General features: G+C 40.3%; 1 protein-coding gene across 11 annotated transcripts in view; it reads right to left on the bottom strand.

Moving 5' to 3' along the window:
- Nucleotides 1-23,186, bottom strand: part of PABIR3 (PABIR family member 3) — a 118,140-nt gene that overhangs the window by 83,011 nt on the left and 11,943 nt on the right. For 10 of the 11 annotated variants that reach the window (XR_013413049.1, XR_013413050.1, XR_013413048.1 and 7 more), the window contains one exon: nucleotides 16,405-16,483. Coding sequence is in view for 8 of the 11 variants with exons in the window: in XM_077989292.1 (XP_077845418.1) it covers nucleotides 16,405-16,483 (79 nt within the window). In the remaining 3 variants the exon portion in view is untranslated. Of the gene's footprint in view, nucleotides 1-16,404; nucleotides 16,484-20,334; nucleotides 22,334-23,186 lie in introns of those variants that run through there. The other variant, XM_077989298.1, reaches the window with a different exon arrangement.

Below are 23,186 nucleotides of genomic sequence, written 5' to 3'. Positions count from 1 at the left end.
TTAGCCGAGCGTGGTGGCACATGCCTCTAATCCCAGCTACCTGGGATTTTTAAGAAAAAGAAAAGAAAGGACCTGGAGGCCAGGCACGGGGGACTCATGCCTATTATCCTGGCACTTTGAGAGGATCACTTGAGGCCAGGAGTTCAAGACCAGCCTGCACAAGATGGCAAAAACCCACATATGTGTGTGTGTATGGTGTATATAGTATATATATAGTGTACATAGTATAGTGTACATATATATAGTGTATATAATATATATTAATACTTTAAGCAACATATAATGAGTGAGGTAATATATTCCTTAAAAAGCAATATGATACATTTTAAAACCCAATAGAAATTCAGACTATCTGCTTCATAGAAACATTTATTTATCTAACACATACTTTATTTTATTTATTTATTTATTTTTTTAGAGATGGTGTCTTGCTGTGTTGCCTAGGCTGGAGAGTGTGTGTGTGTGTGTGTGTGTGTGTGTATATATATATATATAGAGAGAGAGAGAGAGAGAGAGAGAGAAAGAGAGAGAGAGCGCACTGAGCTAGGCCCTGAAGATCCAAAGATAAATAAGACATTTTCCTGTCCTTGAGCAAGTCAAAGTCTAATTAGGGGAAACTAGGTCACAGTCAAATGGCAGAACAGAGTTATGATTTGGGTTCAAGAGACAGAGTTCAAAGGACAGAGAACTCTGTGTGGGTCTTGGAGAAGTCTTCACAGAGGAGTAGCAATTCATTAGATAGAGAAGAGGAGGGAGGACATTTCAAGGAGTGAGAGGAAACACTCAGGCAGAGAGGAATGTTCAGGGAACAGAGAGGTTCAGGGTGGCTGAAACTTAGTACTTGCGAGGGTGCAGCAGGAAACAAATTTAGGGAAATTAGACTAAAATCAGATTGTAGTTTTTGGACTTTAGCCTTTGAGCACAATAGGAAACCCAGAGCATAGATTCCTCTGAGTTCTTAAACCTCAAAGGTTGTTTAAACAAGATCATATCTACTTTAGAAAGGTAACCCGAGCAACATCATGCAGAACACATTGATGGTGGATGGAAGACGGACTAGACGCAGGGTCACAGGCCAGGTCACAGATGGCGAGGGTCTAAATGAAAAACGGAGAGTGAAGAGAAGGAGGTAGATTAGAGAAATGACCAGAAGGCTGAAGAAGAGGTTGCTAAGGTTCCTAGTAGAAACCAACAGATGGAGTGTGGCCATGAAAGGCAGTAAGAGGAGTAAGTGAGTGAGTGGAGGCAAGATGAGTGTTCAAAAAGTATGTGTTGGGCCAGGTGTGGTGGCTCATGCCTGTAATTCCAGCACTTTGGGAGGAGGAGGTGGAGGCGGGTGGATCACTTGAGGTCAGGAGTTCGAGACCAGCCTGGCCAATATAGTGAAACCCTGTCTCTCCCAAAAATACAAAAATTAGCCAGGCATGGTGGCAGGTGACTGGAACCCCAGCTACTCAGGAGGCTGAGGCAGAAGAATCGCTTGAACCCAGGAGGCAGAGCTTACAGTGAGCTGAGATCGTGCCACTGCACTCCAGCCTAGGCAACAGAGCAAGACACCATCTCTAAATAAACAAATTAATTAATTAAAATAAAGTATGTGTTGGATAAATAAATGTTTCTATGAAGCACATAGTCTGAATTTTTGTTGGGTTTTAAAATGTATCATATTGCTTTTTTTTTTTTTTTTTTTTGAGACGGAGTGCAGTGGCCGGATCTCAGCTCACTGCAAGCTCCGCCTCCCGGGTTTGCGCCAATCTCCTGCCTCAGCCTCCCGAGTAGCTGGGACTACAGGCGCCCGCCACCTCGCCCGGCTAGTTTTTTTATATTTTTAGTAGAGACGGGGTTTCACCATGTTAGCCAGGATGGTCTCGATCTGCTGACCTTGTGATCCGCCCATCTCGGCCTCCCAAAGTGCTGGGATTACAGGCTTGAGCCACCGCGCCCGGCCCATATTGCTTTTTAAGGAATATATTACCTCACTCATTATATGTTGCTTAAAGTATTAAAATCAGTTTGTTTTTTTTTCAAATCATTTGCTATAAAGTAGAAGAAACAGCCAAGGTTGTAAAAATAACAATAGAAAATTGGTATGTGGGTAACTGAAAATTTACTACAAATAAATTTTATTTGACAATTAGCAACAACTACTTCACCACACTAATTCGCTATTGTCAAAATGTGGCTAGCTGTTAAGTATTTCACTATTTTTTGAATACTTGCTATGTTTAATGAGCTATTTTTCTGCTCAGAGGGGAATGAGAGAATTGTTTTCTTTAAAAAAAAAAAAAAAAAAAAGACAGCTAATAAGCTGTTGCTATTACTCTCAGTTATTACTCAGAGACCTTACAATCCACTGAAGAAACCAGTCTTGGAAGCAGATTTTATATAAGAGACAAGGAAGTGCACGTCAAATGAAAGCAAAGTAGGGTGGGAATAAAAAGCAAAGACGAAGTGGGTGTGTGTAGGGGGTGGGAGGTGGAAGACAAATAAGAAAGGCATAAGGTGGTATTTCAGTTGGACCTTTAGGACAAGGAGTTTGCCAGCAAAAGCAACAGAAAAGTGAAAGTGCTTGGCATGTGTTAAGACGGGATATTGGCCCTGTGTGAGTGGAACACCAAGAGTTCATGGAGGGAGAAAGGACTCTGAGGCCAAAAGCGTGAAGATGCTAGAAAGCTTTAAATGTCATGCTCAAAGAGTTTGAACTGTGGAAAAATGATCTACTCTATTATACATAGGAGAAGAGCAGGTTACACCTAATGGCACCATCTATTTAACTTTGGAATAGACATACTCAGATTTCATCAGCCCTGAGCCTGGTTCTATTGCTATCCAGAGAATGGGTATAAACATGTCACGCTGCACGTGGTGGCTCACACCTGTAATCCTAGCACTTTGGGAGGCCAAGGCGGGCAGATCACTTGAGGTCAGGAGTTCAAGACTAGCCTGGCCAACATGGTGAAACCCTATCTCTACAAAAAAAAAAAAAAAAAAAGCCAGGTGTGGTGGCAGGCGCCTATAATCTCAGCTACTCTGGAGGCTGCCACAGGAGAAATCACTTGAACCTGGGAGGCGGAGGCTGCAGTCAGCCAAGATCGCACCACTGCACTCCAGCCTGGATGACAGAGCAAGACTGACTCAAATAATAATAATAATAATAATAAAAATCTGACAGTTGTGGACTCTTGACTGGTGCATAACTCAGACTGGTCTGTATTAATCATGTTCCAGGGTTGATATTCTAAGGAAATTTGTAATTCAAACCAATAATGCTATTAGTTGCCCCTTCTAACAAAAGTCAGAAATCTTTTCTGGATAAAACTTATATTAAAGGGATACATTGAATATATAATTTGTTGCTATAGGCAATAGTGTTAAGAACAACATGCCAGAGTTGCCGTTTCAAGCATCTACTTATATTAAATGTGATAATGGTGATAATGCATGTAATGTGTTTAGCACAGCACCTGGCACACAGTATGTGCTAAATAAATGGTAACTATTACTACTACCACCATTATTACTATCATCGTCAAACACTCTAAAATACATCATTTAATGATACATAAACAATTTGGATTATATGCTGAGTATTTATAAAACTAGGCTATCTGTCCCCTGTTACCCAGCAGTTTCCAGTCTTTTCCTATTTGATCTTTTATTTATTTATTTTTAATAGATTTTATTTTTTAGAGCACTCTTCGGTTCACAGTGAAATTGAACAGAAATTATAAAGAGTTCCCACATACCCCCCAGCCCTCACACAGGTGCAGCCTCTCCCACTATCAACATCCCTCACCAGAATGGTGCATTTTTTACAACCAATGAAGCCACATTGGCACATCATTACCACCCAAAGTTCATAGTTTACATTTAGGTTCACTCCTGGTGTTGGATATGCTAAGGGTTTTGTATGACATGCATCCATCATTATAGTATGCTACAGAGTAGTTTCACTGCCCTAAAATTCCTCTATGCTCTGCCGTTTGTCCTGATCTGTTTTCTTCTTCTTCTCCTTCTCCCCTTCTCCTTCTCCTTCTCCGTCTTCTTTTTTTTTTTTTTTTTTTTGAGAAGGAGTCTCAGTCTATCACCCAGGCTAAAGTGCAGTGGCCCAATCTTGGCTCACTGCAACCTCCACCTCCTGAGTTTAAGCAATTCTCCTGCCTCAGCCTTCCGAGTAGCCTTCCGGATTATGGGCGTGCGCCACCATGCCCGGCTAATTTTTATATTTTTAGTAGAGACAGGATTTCTCCATGTTGGCCAGGCTGATCTCGAACTCCTGGCTTCAAGTGATCCACCCACCTTGGCCTCCCAAAGTGCTGGGATTACAGGCATGAGCCACCAGGCCTGTCCCTGATCTTTTCGTTTTTAACAGAAATTGGCTCACATTTTTTTCTCATTATAAAGCATATATATTTAATATATATAATTTTATACATTCTGAGTCTTTCCATGTTAAAATTCATCTGCAACGCCATTTTAAGTGCTGAGTATTATACTGTAAGGATGTACCATAATAATAAGCAGCACTTTTATTATGTGCCACACATGTTTTATCTCATTCAATTCTCACAGCAACCCCATGAGGTATGCATTATTATCACCCCCATTTTGCCTCAGAAAAATTGAGGGCTACAGTGATTAAGTAACTTGCCCAAGGAGTTATTCAGTCATTGCTAGAACTGGAATTCAAATACAGGTAATGAAGGCTCTTTCGATTGACCTATTCCCTGTTGTTAGACATTCAGACTGCTGCCATATTTTTTGCTAGCTCTTGTAAATAATGTTGTAATAATATCTTTTAAGCTAATGTTTGTGCACATCCTTAATTCTTTAGGATCAATTCATAGAGCTGGAATTTCTGGGTTGCAAGGTTGTTGATACAGATCGCCAAGCTGCCCTCCAGAAAACTTACGCAAATTTATTTCCCAGTAGTGTATTAGAATACCTATTTCCTTGTACCCTCTCAACATTAGATACTGTGACCTTTTTTCTTTTTTACTTGAACCCCTAATATTGCTAATTTTAAAAATATTTACATTCCCATTCTTAAGGCATACTATAAAAATAATCAAATTTTCAAAGCAAGCAGAAAACACTGTGATTTATACCGTTTGGGAGATTCTTCCTCAGTATTTCCCTTTAGTAACACTAATTGAGAAGTTGTGCAGTGGCATGAACAGAATCCGAAAAATTAAGGTTTTTCTGAAAAAAACTCATCTATACATGGATATATATGTGTGCATGTATATATTGTGTATATGCATATACATGTATACATATATACATACATGTATATATGTATGTACATAGAATACATGTATACAAATATACATACATATACACACATATACATACACACAAACACACACACCTTTGAAGAAGTAGAATTTTAATACATTTAATTCATGCTACTAAGGTTCACATCTTCATTGATCAAATGCCCAGAAAATTCACAATATATAACATGAAACACTATGGTTTATAAAGTTTATAATCTAATGAAAAAGATATATAACCTGAACTTAAATGTATACATATATTTTCTATAGAAATTGTGACACTTTGGCTATATTAAAATTACATGTCATAAATAAGACAATTACTTTTTTTTTTTTTTTTGAGACGGAGTCTCGCTCTGCCGCCCAGGCTGGAGTGCAGTGGCCGGATCTCAGCTCACTGCAAGCTCCGCCTCCCGGGTTCACGCCATTCTCCTGCCTCAGCCTCCCCAGTAGCTGGGACTACAGGCGCCCGTCACCTCGCCCGGCTAGTTTTTTTTTGTATTTTTTAGTAGAGACGGGGTTTCACCGTGTCAGCCAGGATGGTCTCGATCTCCTGACCTCGTGATCCGCCCGCCTCGGCCTCCCAAAGTGCTGGGATTATAGGCTTGAGCCACCGCGCCCGGCCGACAATTACTTTTTATTAATTTTTTATTTATTTAACTTTTATTTTAGGTTTGGGGTTACATGTGAAGGTTTGTTACATAGGTAAACACGTGTCACTAGGATTTGTTGTACATATTATTCCTTTTCTTTTTTTCTTTCTTTCTTTTTTTTTTTTTTTTTTGAGATGGAGTCTCGCTCTGTCACCCAGGCTGGGGTGCAGTGGTGCAATCTCGGCTCACTGCAACCTCCATCTCCCAGGTTCAAGCAATTCTCCTGTCTTAGCCTCCTAAATAGTTGGGACTACAGGCACGTACCATTATGCCCGGCTAATTTTTTTGTATTTTTAGTAGAAATGGGGTTTCACCATGTTGACCAGGCTGGTCTCAAACTCCTGACCTCAGGTGATCTGCCTGCCTTGGCCTCCCAAAGTGCTGGGATTACAGGTGTGAGCCACCGTCCCTGGCCTGTTGTACATACTATTTCATCATCCAGGTAGTAAGCCCAGTACCTACTAGTTATCTTTTCTGCTTCCCTCCTCATATCCTCCCCGCTCAAGTAGACCCTAGTGTCTGTTGTTTCCTTATGTTCATAAGTTCTTATCATTTAGCTCCCACTTATAAGTGAGAAAACATGGTATGGCAAATTTGTTTCATAAAATAATGATGGAAGACTTCCTAGAAGAGATTATTTTTAATTTATATGTAAGGAATGGGAAGGAACCAGTTTAGGTTCAGGTAAAGGCTTAGGATTTCCCATTGAAAAACTTTATCCAGGAAATCATGAGAAGATTGACTGAGATAGTGTGAAATGTCTGAGGTAGGTAGGATTTGAACTTGAGCTACAGAATCATAAGCTACAAGAATGTTTTAATTGGACAAAATGTGGATCAAATATTGTATTGGCTGATTCTTTTAGTAATAATGCGAGAAATTAATTGCAGAAAACAAGGCTTCTGGAAGAGAATTCTCCCCAAATTAAGTACTACAAGTGGTGTTTGCAAAGGAATTACCTTGGATAATTTTTCCACATGAAACAAAGTATTAAAATAGAAATAATGAGTTTACTGAGATGTAATAAACATCACTGGTATCTTCTGTGTAAATTTCCCACTGTGCCTTTTTCTCACATTCCAGGAAAAAAGTCCTTGGAAGGAACCAAGAGTATCAGCACCAAGGAATGATGTCATGGTGTGAAGGTGGCTGGGAGTAGAAGTAGGGGGAGGTTAGGGAGGGTGCTGGGTGAAGCTAATTCCTAAGAATTATTTCCAGTGACAGGATTAAGATAGGAGGAAAAACCAAGCTTAGTTCCATTTAAGAGAGATCACAGAAAATTAATATTGTAAAGACATTAAGATTTTTAAAAATTATGTTTCATTTTCCTAGGTTTGCTGTTTTTAAGCCATTTCCTACTATAGTAACTACAGATAAAATGCTCAGAAAATCCTAAACAGAGGGTTGTACACTATGTTTATAAATGTCTCTGCTTAGTTTCAGAAATGATTTAAGATGGTTTATAATGCTACTCAACATGAACTGAACATGGGCTAGATGCACAGGGCATAAAGTAGGATCAGGAATGTATTACATGCTTGCGACTTTGTGGGCCATACACTAGATTTGGGGTTTGTGGTTGCCAATATGAAAAGCAAAACCTAATGAGACAGATGTCAGTAGGCCTAAAATTAGAACAGAGGAATTGCTCAAGAAAAGCACAACCTTTTCTCTTAGGAAGATGAGACATTTCCCCTGCTTCCTTTGGAAGAGGAGGGGGTGGGGATGGAGAAGTGACGCAGTGACACCCAGATTGAGAAGGGCCAGAATTCCTGGTGGGAGAGAAAGGCGCAGGCATGTCAACTTCAGAGTTCTTAGGAGATAAAGCAAAGAGGTGATTTGGGAGAAGGCATAGTCTCAATGTCAGAAGAGGTCTTCGGGCTTCTATTCAACAGAAGTGGGTGAAGTGATTTCCCGAGAGAAGTGAAGAAAATATTCGCACTTAATTAAACAAAATAATTGTGAGGGAACAGCTTTTTTTTTTTTTTTTTATACAATGCTTGGAAAATATGCATCTTTATTTTTGTGTTGAATGAAACCCATGGCTCTTCAATGCCCTCTGTCACAGTGATTTGTTTCTAAAACAGTTTTACCTATATATGTATGTATACACACACCCCCCATATATATATACACACCATATATATGTATATATGGTATATATGGTGTGTGTGTGTGTGTGTGTGTATATATATATATTTTTTCATATGGAGTCTGTCTCTGTCGCCCAGGCTGGAGTGCAGTGGTGGGATCTTGGCTCACTGCAAGCTCCACCCCCTGGGTTCAAGAGATTCTCCTGCCTCAGCCTCCCAAGTAACAGGGATTACAGGCACGTGCCACCACACCTGGCTAATTTTTTGTATTTTTAGTAGAGATGGGATTTCACTGTGTTGGCCAGGCTAGTCTCAAACTCCTGACCTCAAGTAATCCGCCCGCCTGGGCCTCTGAAAGTGCTGGGATTACAGGCGTGAGCTACTGCGCCCAGCCTGTTTTACCTATATTTAAATACATGAAAAGTAGCACCAATTTTTAAAATAATGGTAAAATACACTAACATGAAACTTACCATCTCAACCATTTTGAAGCATACAGTTCAGCAGTATTACGTACATTCACATCGTTGTGCAGCCAATCTCTAGACTCTTTTCATCGTGCAAAACTGAAACCCTTTAAAACTGTACCCTTGCAAAACTGTATCCTTTAAACTACAACTCCCCATTCCTTCCTCCTCCCAGACCCTAGCAACCACCATTCTACCTTCTGTCTCTTTGAATTTGGCTACTTTAGATGCCTGTGGCACCAATTTTAAGGATAGGCCAGTATAGGATATAACCATTAAACTTATAGTTTATGATATCATTCAATAATATTTGTATTTTTTCAAGAATAATGTTTCCATTTTGTAATATAATATCTATTAGAAATGAAAACACCGGTATTGCTCATGCTTTGTGAAAAACACCCAACTAGTATAGAAATGCATAAAGTAAAAATAAAATTCTGCCTATAATGCCAGGCTCCAGAGATATATACTAAAGATAGGTTGATAGATATCCTTCTCGACATCTGTAAATATATATAAGAGCTTGCTATCCATTGATTTTGAACCCTGGGTCTAATTACTAGGTACATAATTAACTGTGGCTGCTGAAGATGGTAGGGTGGAGAGATAGAAGGAACCTGAGTCTCTGATGACGTCATTGGGCCACTGAACTAACCCGGCCTAGAACCTCCTTTTCTTGGGGTTTCTTATTATTTGAGATAATAAATGTTCCTTATTGTTTAAGTCTCTCTGTTTTTTGTTTGTTTGTTTGTTTTTGTTTTTTTTGAGACAGAGTCTTACTCTGTCACCCAGGTTGGCGTGCAGTGGCGTGATCTCGGCTCACTGCAAACTCCACCTCCCGGGTTCAAGCGATTTTCCTGCCTCAGCCTACTGAGTAGCTGGGATTACAGGCGCATGCCATCATGCCTGGCTAATTTTTGTATTTTTAGGAGAGACGGGATTTTACCATGTTGGCCAGGCTGGTCCTGAACTCCCAACCTCAGGTGATCTGCCCACCTTGGCCTCCCAAAGTGCTGGGATTACAGGCATAAGCCACTTTGCCCAGGCTGTTTAAGTCTCTTCGAATTGGATTTTACTGCTTTTGCCAAAAGCATTCTAATTCATGTCATTCTCCTAGATAATTCAGCAGTTCTATACTAAAGGTAAGTATATACTTACATATGTCTTATAATAATAATGAAGTGATACTTTGACACAATAAAACCATATGCATAGTATTGTTATAGCAAGCTAAACCAACAAGCCTTGAAATCCCCATCATCCAATAAGTTAAAATGACTTCAATTCTGCCAAACACAATCTGTTATATAAGATGGTTTATTTTAAATATACATTATATTAAACTGAACATTATGCAAATTAAGAGCCTAGAATTCCTAAGGAATGTTATGCATTTTTAAAATGCCAAGTATTGCCGGGCACAGTGGCTTACGCCTATAATCCCAGCACTTTGGGAGGGCAAGGCAGGTGGATCACGATGTCAAGAGTTTGAGACCAGCCTGGCCAATATGGTGAAATCCCATCTCTACTAAAAATGTGAACATTAGCCAAGTGTGGTGGCGCACGCCTGTAGTCCCAGCTACTCAGGAGGCTGAGGCAGAAGAATCGCTTGAACCTGGGAGGTGGAGGTTGCAGTGAGCCAAGATCACGTCACTGCACTCCAGCCTGGGCAAGAGATCCATCTCAAAAATAAATAAATAAATAAAGGAAAAGTATCCTTTAAGTGTTTGGTACTAGAAAAAAAGATTTTAAAATTATAATTTTTAAAAAGCCAGGTACACTGGTTGCTGACTATATGTACTATTACTGATTTTAAAAAACCACATATTTATTGAGCATTTAGTATGTGTCAGTGCTGTGCTGAGTGCTTTATACTGATCAAGGTAATCCACAACAAACCTATAAAGCAGTTACTCTTACATTCCCATTTTACAGATGAGGAATTTGCCCCCCCCCGCCCCCCAAATAACTGAGCTTGGATGTACAGTGTCATTTATAGGTCCTTGGCTCTCAGTTATTCTTCAAAATCAAATCTGGCTTCATCTTACCCCACTCCTCCTTCTATGGAAAGTGCTCTCAAATGTAAGAATTCATGAGTAATCTCTGTTTTGATAATTTAAAGGACACTTTTCAGTCTGTTTGACTGCTTGACAGCATATGACTTACAACTTTTCCTTGTTTTTTCATGATACTACTCTCTTCTGAAGCCTCCTCCTGCCTCTCTACTTAGTCCATCACTCCTCTTCTGATTGATTTTTAAGTGTTGGTGATTTTTAAAGTTTTGTCCTGCAACTTCTTCTCTGCTCTTTCTATACTCTCTTTGTAGGTAATATCATTCATTCCCACAGCTTTAAATAACAATCTACTGATGATTCCCAAATGGTTATCTCTAGCCCAGATCTCACTCCTGAGCTTCAAACTAGTACATCGAACATCACTAGTTTACATGTCCAAGAGAACCTCAAATGTAACATGTGCAAAGCTAAACTCATCCTCCTTTGTAAATCTACTCTTCCTGCAGTGGTCCCTTCTTATTCTGTGGCACCACCATCCCATCAGCTGCCCAAGCTAGAGACCTAGGAATCATGTTTGCCTCCACTGTTTCCCAACATCCATTGATTCCATCTTTGAAATTTCTTCTGAATCTGGAACTTTTCTCCATTTCCACTACCATCACACTAGTCCAAGCTACCATCAGCTCTTTGCCAGGGTGATTGCAGTAGCCTATCTGATCTTCTTGCATATACGTTTGCCCTCTTCCAATCCACTTTCCACTCTGCAGCCAGGGCAATCTTTTAACAAATCTGATCATGTCAATCATTGGCTCAAAACTCTTCAATGGCTTCTCCACATCTCTCACTACTGTATATTTACTTTCTTTTTTTTTTTTTTTTTGAGACGGAGTCTCGCTCTGTAGCCCAGGCTGGAGTGCAGCGGCCGGATCTCAGCTCACTGCAAGCTCTGCCTCCTGGGTCCACGCCATTCTCCTGCCTCAGCCTCCTGAGTAGCTGGGACTACAGGCGCCCGCCACCTCGCCCGGCTAGTTTTTTTTTTTTTTGTATTTTTTAGTAGAGACGGGGTTTCACCGTGTTAGCCAGGATGGTCTCGATCTCCTGACCTCGTGATCCACCCGTCTCGGCCTCCCAAAGTGCTGGGATTACAGGCTTGAGCCACCACGCCCGGCCCTGTATATTTACTTTCACTGTAGCTAAAATGCACTTCTTTCAAATTTTATACACACTCTTTTATCTATACAGCATACTTCCTTTTCCAGGACTTCAAGCATACTGTTTTCTACAAGGAATATTGTCTACCCCTGTCATGAATATCCCAAACTAGCTAACCCCCTCACATCAGTAAGATCTCAACTAAGATGTTATCTCCTCCCCAAACTCGGTTAGATCAACCCTGGCAACTAGATCAGGGCCTAATACGTAGTGGGTCCTAAACCACTACGTTGGTTTTGCTGAGTAGAAGACTGGATAGGTATGGAAGGCTTTGAGAGGCAAACAGGTGCTCAATAAATATCATTGAATGAATGAGTAAATGAGTGGAAAGAAGAAATATTTATTTAATGAAGAGTTATAATTTCTCCCACTATATTGTGGGAATAATATTGAATATCATTCTATGAGGAGGAAAATGTCCACTTTTAAGATTAGCAAGCAATATTTTTTGTTTGTTTGTTTGTTTTTTGTTTTGAGAGAGAGTCTCACTCTGTCGCCAGGCTGGAGTGCAGTGGCGTGATCTCGTCTCACCACAACCTCCAACTCCTGGGTTCAAGCGATTCTCCTGGCTCAGCCTCCCCAGTAGCTGGGATTACAGGCATGCACCACCACACCCGACTAATTTTGTATTTTTGGTAGAGATGGGGTTTCACCATGTTGGCCAGGCTGGTCTCGAACTCCTGACCTCACATGATCCTCCTGCCTCGGCCTCCCAGAGTGTTAGGATTACAGGTGTAAGCCACCACGCCTGGCCACAAGCAATATTTTTAAATTGGTATCAAGCTATAACATTTCACTAAAATGTATTCTATAGATTCTATCACATTAAAAATCATATTATAAGAGAAATCTATAATACACAACACATAACACATAAATTACCAAACTGATTCAAGAAGAAAAAGAAAATCTCAACAAACCTATAACAAGAGATAGAATTTGTAATCAAAAACCTCCCAACAAAGAAACATCCAGGACCAGATGGTTTCAACGCTGAACTCTACCAAATATTCAAAGAATCAACAACACCAGGCCAGGAACAGTGGCTCACACCTGTAATCCCTGCACTTTGGGAGGCCGAGGCAGGTGGATCATCTGAGGTCAGAAGTTTGAGACTAGCCTGGCCAGCATGATGAAACCCTGTCTCTACTAAAAATACAGAAAATTAGCTGGGCGTGGTGGCGGGTGCCTGTAATACCAGCTACTCAGGAGGCTGAGGCAGGAGAATCGCTTGAACCCGGGAGGCAGAGATTGCAGTGAGTCAAGATCGTGCCACTGTGCTCCAGCCTGGGCAACAAGAGCAAAACTCCATCTCAAAAAGACAAAGACAAAAACAAACAAACAAAAAACAAGAATCAACATAAAATCCTACTCAAACTCTTCCAAAAGTGGAAGATGAAGGAATACCTCCTAATACATTCTATGAGGCCAGCTAGCAAAAGATACCACAAGAAAACAACAGGCCAATATCTCATGAATACAGATGCAAAAAGATTTATCACAGGAATGCAAGGGTAGTTCAACATGGAAAAAATAAACGTAATATACCATATGAATCTACCAAGGTGGGGAAACACATGATCATCCCAAGAGATGCAGAAAAAGCACTTGAAACAATTCAACACACTTTCATGATAAAAATACTCAATAAGGCCGGGTTCGGTGGCTCACACCTGTAATCCCAGCACTTTGGGAGGTGGAGGTGGGCGGATCACTTGAGGTCAAGAGTTCGAGACCAGCCTGGTCAACATGGTGAAACCCCGTCTCTACTAAAAATACAAAAAAAATTAGCTGGGCGTGGTGGTGTGTGCCTGTAATCCCAGCTACTCTGGAGGCTGAGGCAGGAGAATAGCTTGAACCCAGGAGGTGGAGGTTGCACCAGGCAGAGATCATGTCACTGCACTCCAGCCTGGGTGACAAAGTGAGACTCTGTCTCAAAAAGAAAAAAAAAAGAAAAAAAAAAAGAAAAATACTCAGCAAGTAGGAGTAGAAGGAAATTTCCTTGACATGATAAAGGACATGTATGAATTATGCTTTAAAGTTCATATGGAACCAAAAAAGACCCCACATTGCCAAGACAATCCTTAGCCAAAAGAACAAAGATGGAGGCATCATGCTACCCGACTTCAAACTATACTACAAGGCTACAGTAACCAAAACAGCAGAGTACTGGTACCAAAACAGAGATACAGACCAATGGAACAGAACAGAGCCCTCAGAAATAATACCACACATCTACAGCCATCTGATCTTTGACAAACCTGACAAAAACCAGAAATGGGGAAATGAGGAAAGGATTCCCTATTTAATGAATGGTGCTGGGAAAATTGGCTAGCCATAAGTAGAAAGTAGAAAGCTGAAACTGGATCCTTTCCTTACTCCTTATACGAAAATTAATTCAAGATGGATTAGAGACTTAAATGTTAGACCTAAAACCATAAAAACTCTAGAAGAAAACCTAGGTAATACCATTCAGGACATAGGCATGGGCAAGGACTTCATGTCTAAAACACCAAAAGCAACGGCAACAAAAGCCAAAATTGGCAAATGGGATCTAATTAAACTAAAGAGCTTCTGCACAGCAAAAGAAACTACCATCACATTGTGGTTTTGATTTGCATTTCTCTGATGGCCAGTGATGATGAGCATTTTTTCATGTGTCTGTTGGCTGTATGAATGTCTTCTTTTGAGAAATGTCTGTTCATATCCTTTGCCCACTTTTTGATGGGGTTGTTTGTTTTTTTCTTGTAAATTTGTTTGAGTTCTTTGTAGGTTCTGGATATTAGCCCTTTGTCAGATGACTAGATTGCAAAAATTTTCTCCCATTCTGTAGGTTGCCTGTTCACTCTGATGGTAGTTTCTTTTGCTGTGCAGAAGCTCTTTAGTTTAATGAGATCCCATTTGTCAATTTTGGCTTTTGCTGCCGTTGCTTTTGGTGTTTTAGACATGAAGTCTTTGCCCATGCCTATGTCCTGAATGGTACTACCTAGGTTTTCCTCTAGGGTTTTTATGGTATTAGGTCTAACATTTAAGTCTCTAATCCATCTTGAATTAATTTTCATATAAGGAGTAAGGAAAGGATCCAGTTTCAGCTTTCTACTTATGGCTAGCCAATTTTCCCAGCACCATTTATTAAATAGGGAATCCTTTCCCCATTTCTTGTTTCTCTCAGGTTTGTCAAAGATCAGATGGCTGTAGATGTGTGGTATTATTTCTGAGGACTCTGTTCTGTTCCATTGGTCTATATCTCTGTTTTGGTACCAGTACCATGCTGTTTTGGTTACTGTAGCCTTAGAATGGCGATCATTAAAAAGTCAGGAAACAACAGGTGCTGGAGAGGATGTGGAGAAATAGGAACACTTTTACACTGTTGGTGGGATTGTAAACTAGTTCAACCATTATGGAAAACAGTATGGCGATTCCTCAAGGATCTAGAACTAGATGTACCATATGACCCAGCCATCCCATTACTGGGTATATACCCAAAGGATTAAGTCATGCTGCTATAAAGACACATGCACACGTATGTTTATTGCGGCACTATTCACAATAGCAAAGACTTGGAATCAACCCAAATGTCCATCAGTGACAGACCGGATTAAGAAAATGTGGCACATATACACCATGGAATACTATGCAGCCATAAAAAAGGATGAGTTTGTGTCCTTTGTAGGGACATGGATGCAGCTGGAAACCATCATTCTTAGCAAACTATCACAAGAACAGAAAACCAAACACCGCATGTTCTCACTCATAGGTGGGAACTGAACAATGAGATCACTTGGACTTGGGAAGGGGAACATCACACATTGGGTCCCATTGTGGGGAGGGGGGAGAGAGGAGGGATAGCATTAGGAGATATACCTAATGTAAATGATGAGTTAATGGGTGCAGCACACCAACATGGCACATGTATACATATGTAACAAACCTGCACGTTGTGCACATGTACCCTAGAACTTAAAGCACAATAAAAAAAAAAAAAAGAAACTAGAGAGCGGTAGTGGTTGAACAACATTGTGAATGCACTAAATGCTATTGAACTGTATACTTTAAAATAGTTAATTGAATGTTATGTGAATTTCATCTCAATAAAAAAATCATATAATGAATCATGTATTCACCTTGGCTTACTGATCTACAAGTATATTCTCTATGTTTACAGGATAATTAGTAGAAAAGAGTTATAATTTAGAGATTGCATGATAATACCATGAAAAGCAAATCTTATTTATAATTCAAGATAAATGTGAGATAAAAGTCTAACTAAAAGCCTAAAAATTACTTTTAGGAGAGTCTGCAAATTTTCCTCTCAAAGTTACAATTTTCTTTAAAAAAAAATTGGAAACCAGATGGTCTTATACATAAAATCTCAATATTAAATCCATATGGGATTTAAAAATTAATTCTGTTGCAGCTGCAGCAATCATAACTGTAGTCAATGTGTTTATTTTTCCTTCAGTAATGTTTAGAGCAGTGTTTCTCAAAGTGGGAACTTGTTAGAAATGCAAATTCTCATGCTCCACCCCCATCTACTTAATCAGAAACCCTGGGGGTGAGACTCCCGCTGGCCATCTGTGTTTTAATAAGCCCTCCCTGTGAATGCTCAAGTTTGAAGACCATTGGTTAAGACCAATAAGCACAAGTGTTGGACAGGGAGGCCATTATAAGCATTTTCTTACCAGACAGCGTCGATTCTTAAACGTTGCTCTGTTTGTCCTAATTCTTAACATGTCAGCTTGCCACACCTGTGAATTAAAACTAAAAAGAAAAAGAAAAACATTTGTTACAAAATCCATTACAAAAAAAAAATTTTTTTTTGAAACGGAGTCTCGCTCTGTTCTGTTGCCCAGGCTGGAGTGCAGTGGCACGATCTCAGCTCACTGCGACCTCTGCCTCCCAGGTTCAAGCAATCCTCCTACCTCAGCCCCCCTAGTAGCTGCGATTACAGGCATGCACCACTATGCCCAGCTGATTTTTGTGTTTTTAGTAGAGACGAGGTTTCACCATGTTGGTCTGGCTGGTCTCGAACTCCTGACCTCAGGTGATCCACCCGCCTTGTCCCCCTCAAAGTGCTGGGATTACAGGCGTGAGCCACCATGCCCGGCCACAAAATTCTTTTAAAGATTTCAAATACCTAAACAGCAAGGGTAAAGGCAAGCTGTGCAAAGGTAGAAATTAAAACACACACACACATACAGCCTTGGTTGGCTGAGCCTAAACAAGTCTCCATATAAGGTAAGGAATTCTCAAGCACCCTACTTTACTCCTAATTATGCTACGGAGAATGAATATAATTTATTGTGAACTTGGAAATACATCATTTTCAGTTTAAACCTGTAAATGATTTAAATTTATGATCAGAGCTACAAGGTGCAAATATCAATTCCCTCTCAATTTTCCCAAAGTTTCACATGAATAAGAGGAATAACAATAGCAGGGGTTGATGGAACTCGGATTTTCCACAGATGTGTTTGGTTTGGCCTACACAGTGTCAACAATGTTTTTGAATTTGTTTTGTACACTGTGAGATTTCACATTAAAAAAAACAAAAACAAACAAACAAAAAAAAACAACACCCAGATTCCAACTTTCTGGCTTCTATTGAAAAGTTGCAAGATTTTGCAACACTGGGCCACATTCCCATGATAACAATGGACTGAAGTTGTGCAGCTGCTGCCCACTGAAGTTAGGTCTGTGTCCTCAGCTTTGATGGTTGCCCACCAAGTGAACTCGGTCCTATTTGACCTTGTAATCCTGAAGAAATCATTTCATTGTTTTTTCAGAGATGTGGTCAGCCCCGCTATATGTTGCCTAGGCTGCCCTCAAACTCCTAGGCTCAACGATGCTCCTGCCTCAGCCTCTCAAATAGCTAGGACTACAGATCCCAGCTGTGTCTGGCATGTTTTCCTTTTTATTATAACTTCTTATTTTGAAACGGTTTAAGACTCACCAGAAGTTGCAAAAAGAATACAGATGGTTCGCATGTACCCTTCATCCAGGTTCCTCCAATGTGAGAAATCATCTATAACACTTTTGTTTTAGCTGCCTATATCCAGTCAACTGCCAGTATTTTAGATTTTACCTCTATACTCTCTCTCTCTCTGATATCCACCCGATTCTTTTCATGCTCCTTGCCAAAAACCAATTCAAGGTCTTTTTCCTTTTCCACAGACTGCCATAGTCTAACTGGGCTCCTTGCCTCTCTTCTTTCCCTTCTCTAGGCTATCTAACAGACTACCAGGGGCACCTTCCTAAAGAACAGTTTGCTCACAACTTTCAATGACTCTCTTCAGTGCCTGTCAAATTCAGTTACGTTCTTTACTATGACATTCAAAGCCCTCCACAGTTTGGCTCCAGACTCTTCAATTTCATGGACTAGTACAATTTCAAAACAAAATCTAGGCAGAAACATAGTTGCCACCTCTTTCTTTTACCAAGTCAAGTCATTTTTAAAAAAATCCCACCATTGACCAACACCATCATTTCATTTGTAAAATGACACTTTGGTATTAAGAAAATAAGAGAATAACAAATCTCAGAGTACAGTACAGTCCTGCCCAGGAAGGATAATTAGCAACTACATAATGACATCTTTAATTATGCTGTACTTAACTTTTTTAAAGGCATGGATTGGTAAAAGCTTCACCTGAGATCAGCACTGATCGGCAGATGAACATTTGGGAGTCAGGGGTTCAGGCAAAGTGGACCATTCAGTTCTCTGGAATACATTTATGCTTTTCTGCCTTCAAGGCTGTTCTGTATATAATACTTAAAATACAATCCCAAGCATTGGTCCCCCTCTTTTCCAGGGTGTATCCTATCAATCCATGAAGGCCCATCTCAATTGTCACCTTCTTCATAAACTTGTCCTTCTCCCTCACCAGTCCCGCTGTAATTTCTCCCTTCCTTCTTTGAATTCCCCTAGCACTTTCTTTAGCTCCCTACGCACTTATCTTACTCTACCACACATTTAAGTCCTTCAAGTATTTACAGTCCCTATTAAAGTTTATTGAGCCCTGAGATATGTCTTTGCAACATCATAATTTGCATATAACAGGCGGTAACTTACTATTTTATGAATGGAAGGTATATGGATGTATCTAAGTTTACTTCCTTTCCCAGTCATTTTCTTTGTGAGAATAGGAATATGTTCTGGCAGTCACTTATAAGAAAATTGGAGGGACACTAATGGGCTATTTCTTTCCACTCTTTTTTGTTTACATGTGTAGGGGGCTTAATTCTTAGGGCTAGCAATGATATATTCTACCCTAAATTTGTTCGCCAATTTTAGTAAGACTATAACTGAAAGAAAGAATTCAGGCAATATATACTTCAACTGATATGCATTATTCAACATGAATTTATAAAACCCTAGGTGATATCTGAACTGAGTTAAGTGCTACTTCTAACTCGGAAAAAGCAAAGGTAGTATAACCGGATGAAGTTCAATGTTCCACATCAAATGATCAATAAACAGCTCTGTCTAAACTATAATAGATTTATGTCACTTATATTCCCAAAGTAATCATTTTTCATGGCTGCTATTCTTCCACGTTCGTAAGAGTTCAATAAACCAGAGGATGGGCAAACTTTTTCTGCAAAGGGCCAGAGAGTAAACATTTGAGGATTTGTGGGCCATACAGTATCTGTTGCAACTCCTCAGTTCTGCCACTGCAGTGGGAAAGTAGCCATAGAAAATAACTAAACAAATGGGGATGGTTCCATTCCAATAAAATTTTATTTGCAAATCCAGGTGGTGGGCTGCATTTGGGTCTGGGGTAGTAATTTGCCTTTTTTTTTTTTTTTTTTTTTTGAGACAGAGTCTCGCTCTGTCGCCCAGGCTGGAGTGCAGTGGCGCGATCTCGGCTCACTGCAAGCTCCGCCTCCCGGGTTCACGCCATTCTCCTGCCTCAGCCTCCCGAGTAGCTGGGACTACAGGCGCCCACAACCGCGCCCGGCTAATTTTTTGTATTTTTAGTAGAGACGGGGTTTCACCGTGGTCTCGATCTCCTGACCTTGTGATCCGCCCGCCTCGGCCTCCCAAAGTGCTGAGATTACAGGCGTGAGCCACCGCGCCCGGCCAGTAATTTGCCTTTCAAATAGAATTGACGGTCAGGGGCAGTGGCTCATGCCTGTAATAGCAGCACTTTGGGAGGCCAAGGTGGGCAGATCATGAGGTCAGGAGTTCGAGACCAGCCTGGCCAACATAGTGAAACCCGTCTCTACTAAAAATACAAAAATTAGCCAGGCATGGTGGTGCATGCCTGTAGTCCCAGCTACTCGGGAGGCTGAGGCAGGAGAATCGCTTGAGCCCAGGAGGCAGAGGTTGCAGTAAGCCAAGATTGAACCACTGCACTCCAGCCTCAAGACTCCATCTCAGGAAAATAATAATAATTGAGGCAGTAACAGTTTAAATGCAGGGTCAAGGTAGAGGTTTTTAAGGTAGGGAGGCACTGGCAGGAATACAAGAACCTAATCTCTGAGTCTTTGCATAAGGGTCAGAGAAAGAGAAGAAAAAAACTCCTAGCTTTAAACATAGTTATTGACACTAGTAATAAAGTCAGCCAACTACAGGGATAAAGAGTATAAAGAACCAAGAGGTTCAAAACTTTTGACGTTGGAATTTTTATTAGTTCAAGATATACATAAAACAGTGCAGATACTTCTTTAAAACAGTAATACTGTATTAAAGAATTGATATAAAAGAAACCAATGTAAGGAATTTAATTCTGCAAATGCTGGTGCAAGAGGGTCTTTATATAGAAGAAACATGGAGCAAAGTTCGAAAATGACTTGAAAGAGGTGCAACAATGTTTAGCAAGCTAAATATTCTCTACAACAGCACAAAACATCCCCTCAGATCATTTGGGCAAGTTCCCTGACCTCAGGCATGTCACACATCATTCCTATGTTACTTCTTTCTGATGGACCGGAGTCCGTGAACTCTGTCCACTTTGTGGTTTCTATAACTCCTACTAAAGAAATATGCTAGTGATTCTCACTTTCTGAAGAGAATGCTTTACTGCCAGGTATAGTTTAGAAAGGGGAAGTACACAAGTATTAGAGGGCCAAGGAAGAAAAAAAAAAGGAGAAAAGTGAGCAGTATGCATATGCAAATAAGAACTGAGGTGAAAATGAATTCAACTAAGGCTCAGTGTAATCTTACTCTAAATTTTTCTTGCTTCAGAATAACTTCTCTGACCATGCCCTACATTTTCTACAACAGCACAAAATATGCCCTCAGATCATCTAGGCAAGTTCCCCAATCTCAGGGATGTCACACATCATTCCTATGTTACTTCTTTCTGATGGACTAGAGTCCCTGGACTCCGTCCACTTTGTGGTTTCTATATCTTTAAACTCCTACTAGAGAAATATGCTAGTGACCCTTACCTTTCTGTAAAAATTTTACTTCATGCATTAGGATCTTTAGCTATGGAATTTAACACTATAGCTATGCTCTAATATGATAAAAGCAAAAAACAAACAAAACAAAAAAAAATCCTTTGCAGAACAAAGCAAGATATGAAGGGATAACTGAGATCTCTCTGTTTCCAAGGCTTTGAGGATTAGGGAAGGGTCCACTCCTTCTCTGGCATATTTAATACATTAAAGAGGATCCACAGGTTCTTTCAAGTTCACATCCTCCATCGTCTATTTGCAGTCTATTTCTTCTTTTTATATTGTCTTCAATAAACCCAACATTCTCCCTACTGCTCTCTTCTACTAGTAGAGTGGGTCCCATAATTCCTTTATTTCCACAACAGGATTAGAGCAAAATCCTGAGTGAATAAAATGTTCTTGTTCTCAGCACAACATGCAGAGTCCCCCTTCTATGTTTTTCTACCTGCCTATTTTAAAAAGGTAATGTTTTTTTTTTTTTTTTTTTTGGTCAATCTTAGTTTGCTTTTCATTTTGTGAACAGTATATTCTCTCCTACCTCAAATGACCCAAAAGCTGCATTTATTTAGTTAATCAACTTAGTTATTCATTAGTAGTGGCCAGAACAGTCATTTAGGAGTCAGGAAACAGAGGTTCCTAGTACTGGCTCTGCCACTAAACATGTCATTTTGGAGATTTATGGGCCTCAGTTTCCTCATATGTTAAACAAGGAGGGTAAAGCTGGTCTCTGAATCCCTTCCTGAGAAGTCTATAGTACTGTGAATTACAACTATCAATCAGTATGATGCCACAAAAGGTGAGGAGCAAAGTTAGCAATGTATGTAGTGAATGCATTTTTCAGACATTTTTATGATATCTAGAAAACCTTATAATACTGAAATGTGAGATCCAAAATATCATTTTAAAAGTCTAATTTAAGTAAGATTTAGGCCAGGCGCGATGGCTCATGCCTGTAATCCCAACACTTTGGGAGGCCAAGGCGGGCAGATCACAAGGTCAGGAGATCGAGACCATCCTGGCTAACACGGTGAAACCCCGTCTCCACTAAAAATACAAAAAATTAGGCGGGCGTGGTGGTGGGTGCCTGAAGTCCCAGCTACTCGGTAGGCTGAGGCAGGAGAATCGCTTGAACCCGGGAGGCGGAGGTTGCAGTGAGCCGAGATCACGCCACTGCACTCCAGCCTGGGCGACACAGTGAGACTCCGTCTTAAAAAACAAAAAAAGGAAACAAGATTTAGTAATCCCAGATCTTCAGAAATACAGTTAACCATCATTTAGTGCAGTGTTTCTAAATTATTTTTTCATTATTGACCCTCTAAAAAGCCTTTTTAGACCTTTTTTCCCCTAATTGCTTCCCCTCCGTGAAATTTTAATAACACATATATACTATATATCTGTGTACAGACTGTATGTATATCTGTGCTTTATACATAAAAAGAGTAAAAGTTTTTCACACTCCCCTAAGAACTATTTTCTCCCTGCTTGGGGGAAGTATCACCCAGTGAGAATGTGTAATTTAGGAGATCAAGCTTCTGTGGTACCAAAACTTTTTGCGCCAACAAAAAATAGGTGTAGGACAGGAGCAGTGGCTCACATCTGTAATCCCAGCACTTTGGTAGGCTGAGGCGGGCGGATCACCTGAGGCCAGGAGTTCGAGACCAGCCTGGCCAACATGGTGAAACCCTGTCTCTACTAAAAATACAAAAAATTACCGGTTGTGGTGGCAGGCGCCTGTAATCCCAGCTACCAGGGAGGCTGAGGCACGAGAATTGCTTGAACCCAGGAGGCGGAGGTTACAGTAAGCTGAGATCGTGCCACTGCACTCCAGCCTGGGCGACAGAGCAAGACTCTGTTTCAAAAAAAAAAAAAAAAAAAAAGGTGTAAAAAAAGTCCAAAGTTTATTTGCTTGACAACCATTTCCATTCAAGTGGCTGGAGGTGAAGGTCAGAGGTGATAAAGCAGCTGAAATGACAAATATTACAGTCATGGCAGAAGATCTGGGGGTGAGTGGGGGAGGATGCTAAGTTTCTTCAAAGGAATGGGTAAGAAATGGGGTGAA

This window comes from Macaca mulatta, chromosome X (assembly GCF_049350105.2).
Source record: "Macaca mulatta isolate MMU2019108-1 chromosome X, T2T-MMU8v2.0, whole genome shotgun sequence".
Classification (NCBI taxonomy): domain Eukaryota; kingdom Metazoa; phylum Chordata; class Mammalia; order Primates; family Cercopithecidae; genus Macaca; species Macaca mulatta.
Note: the sequence above shows the minus strand (reverse complement) of the source record. Positions and strands in the feature narration are given on the sequence as shown.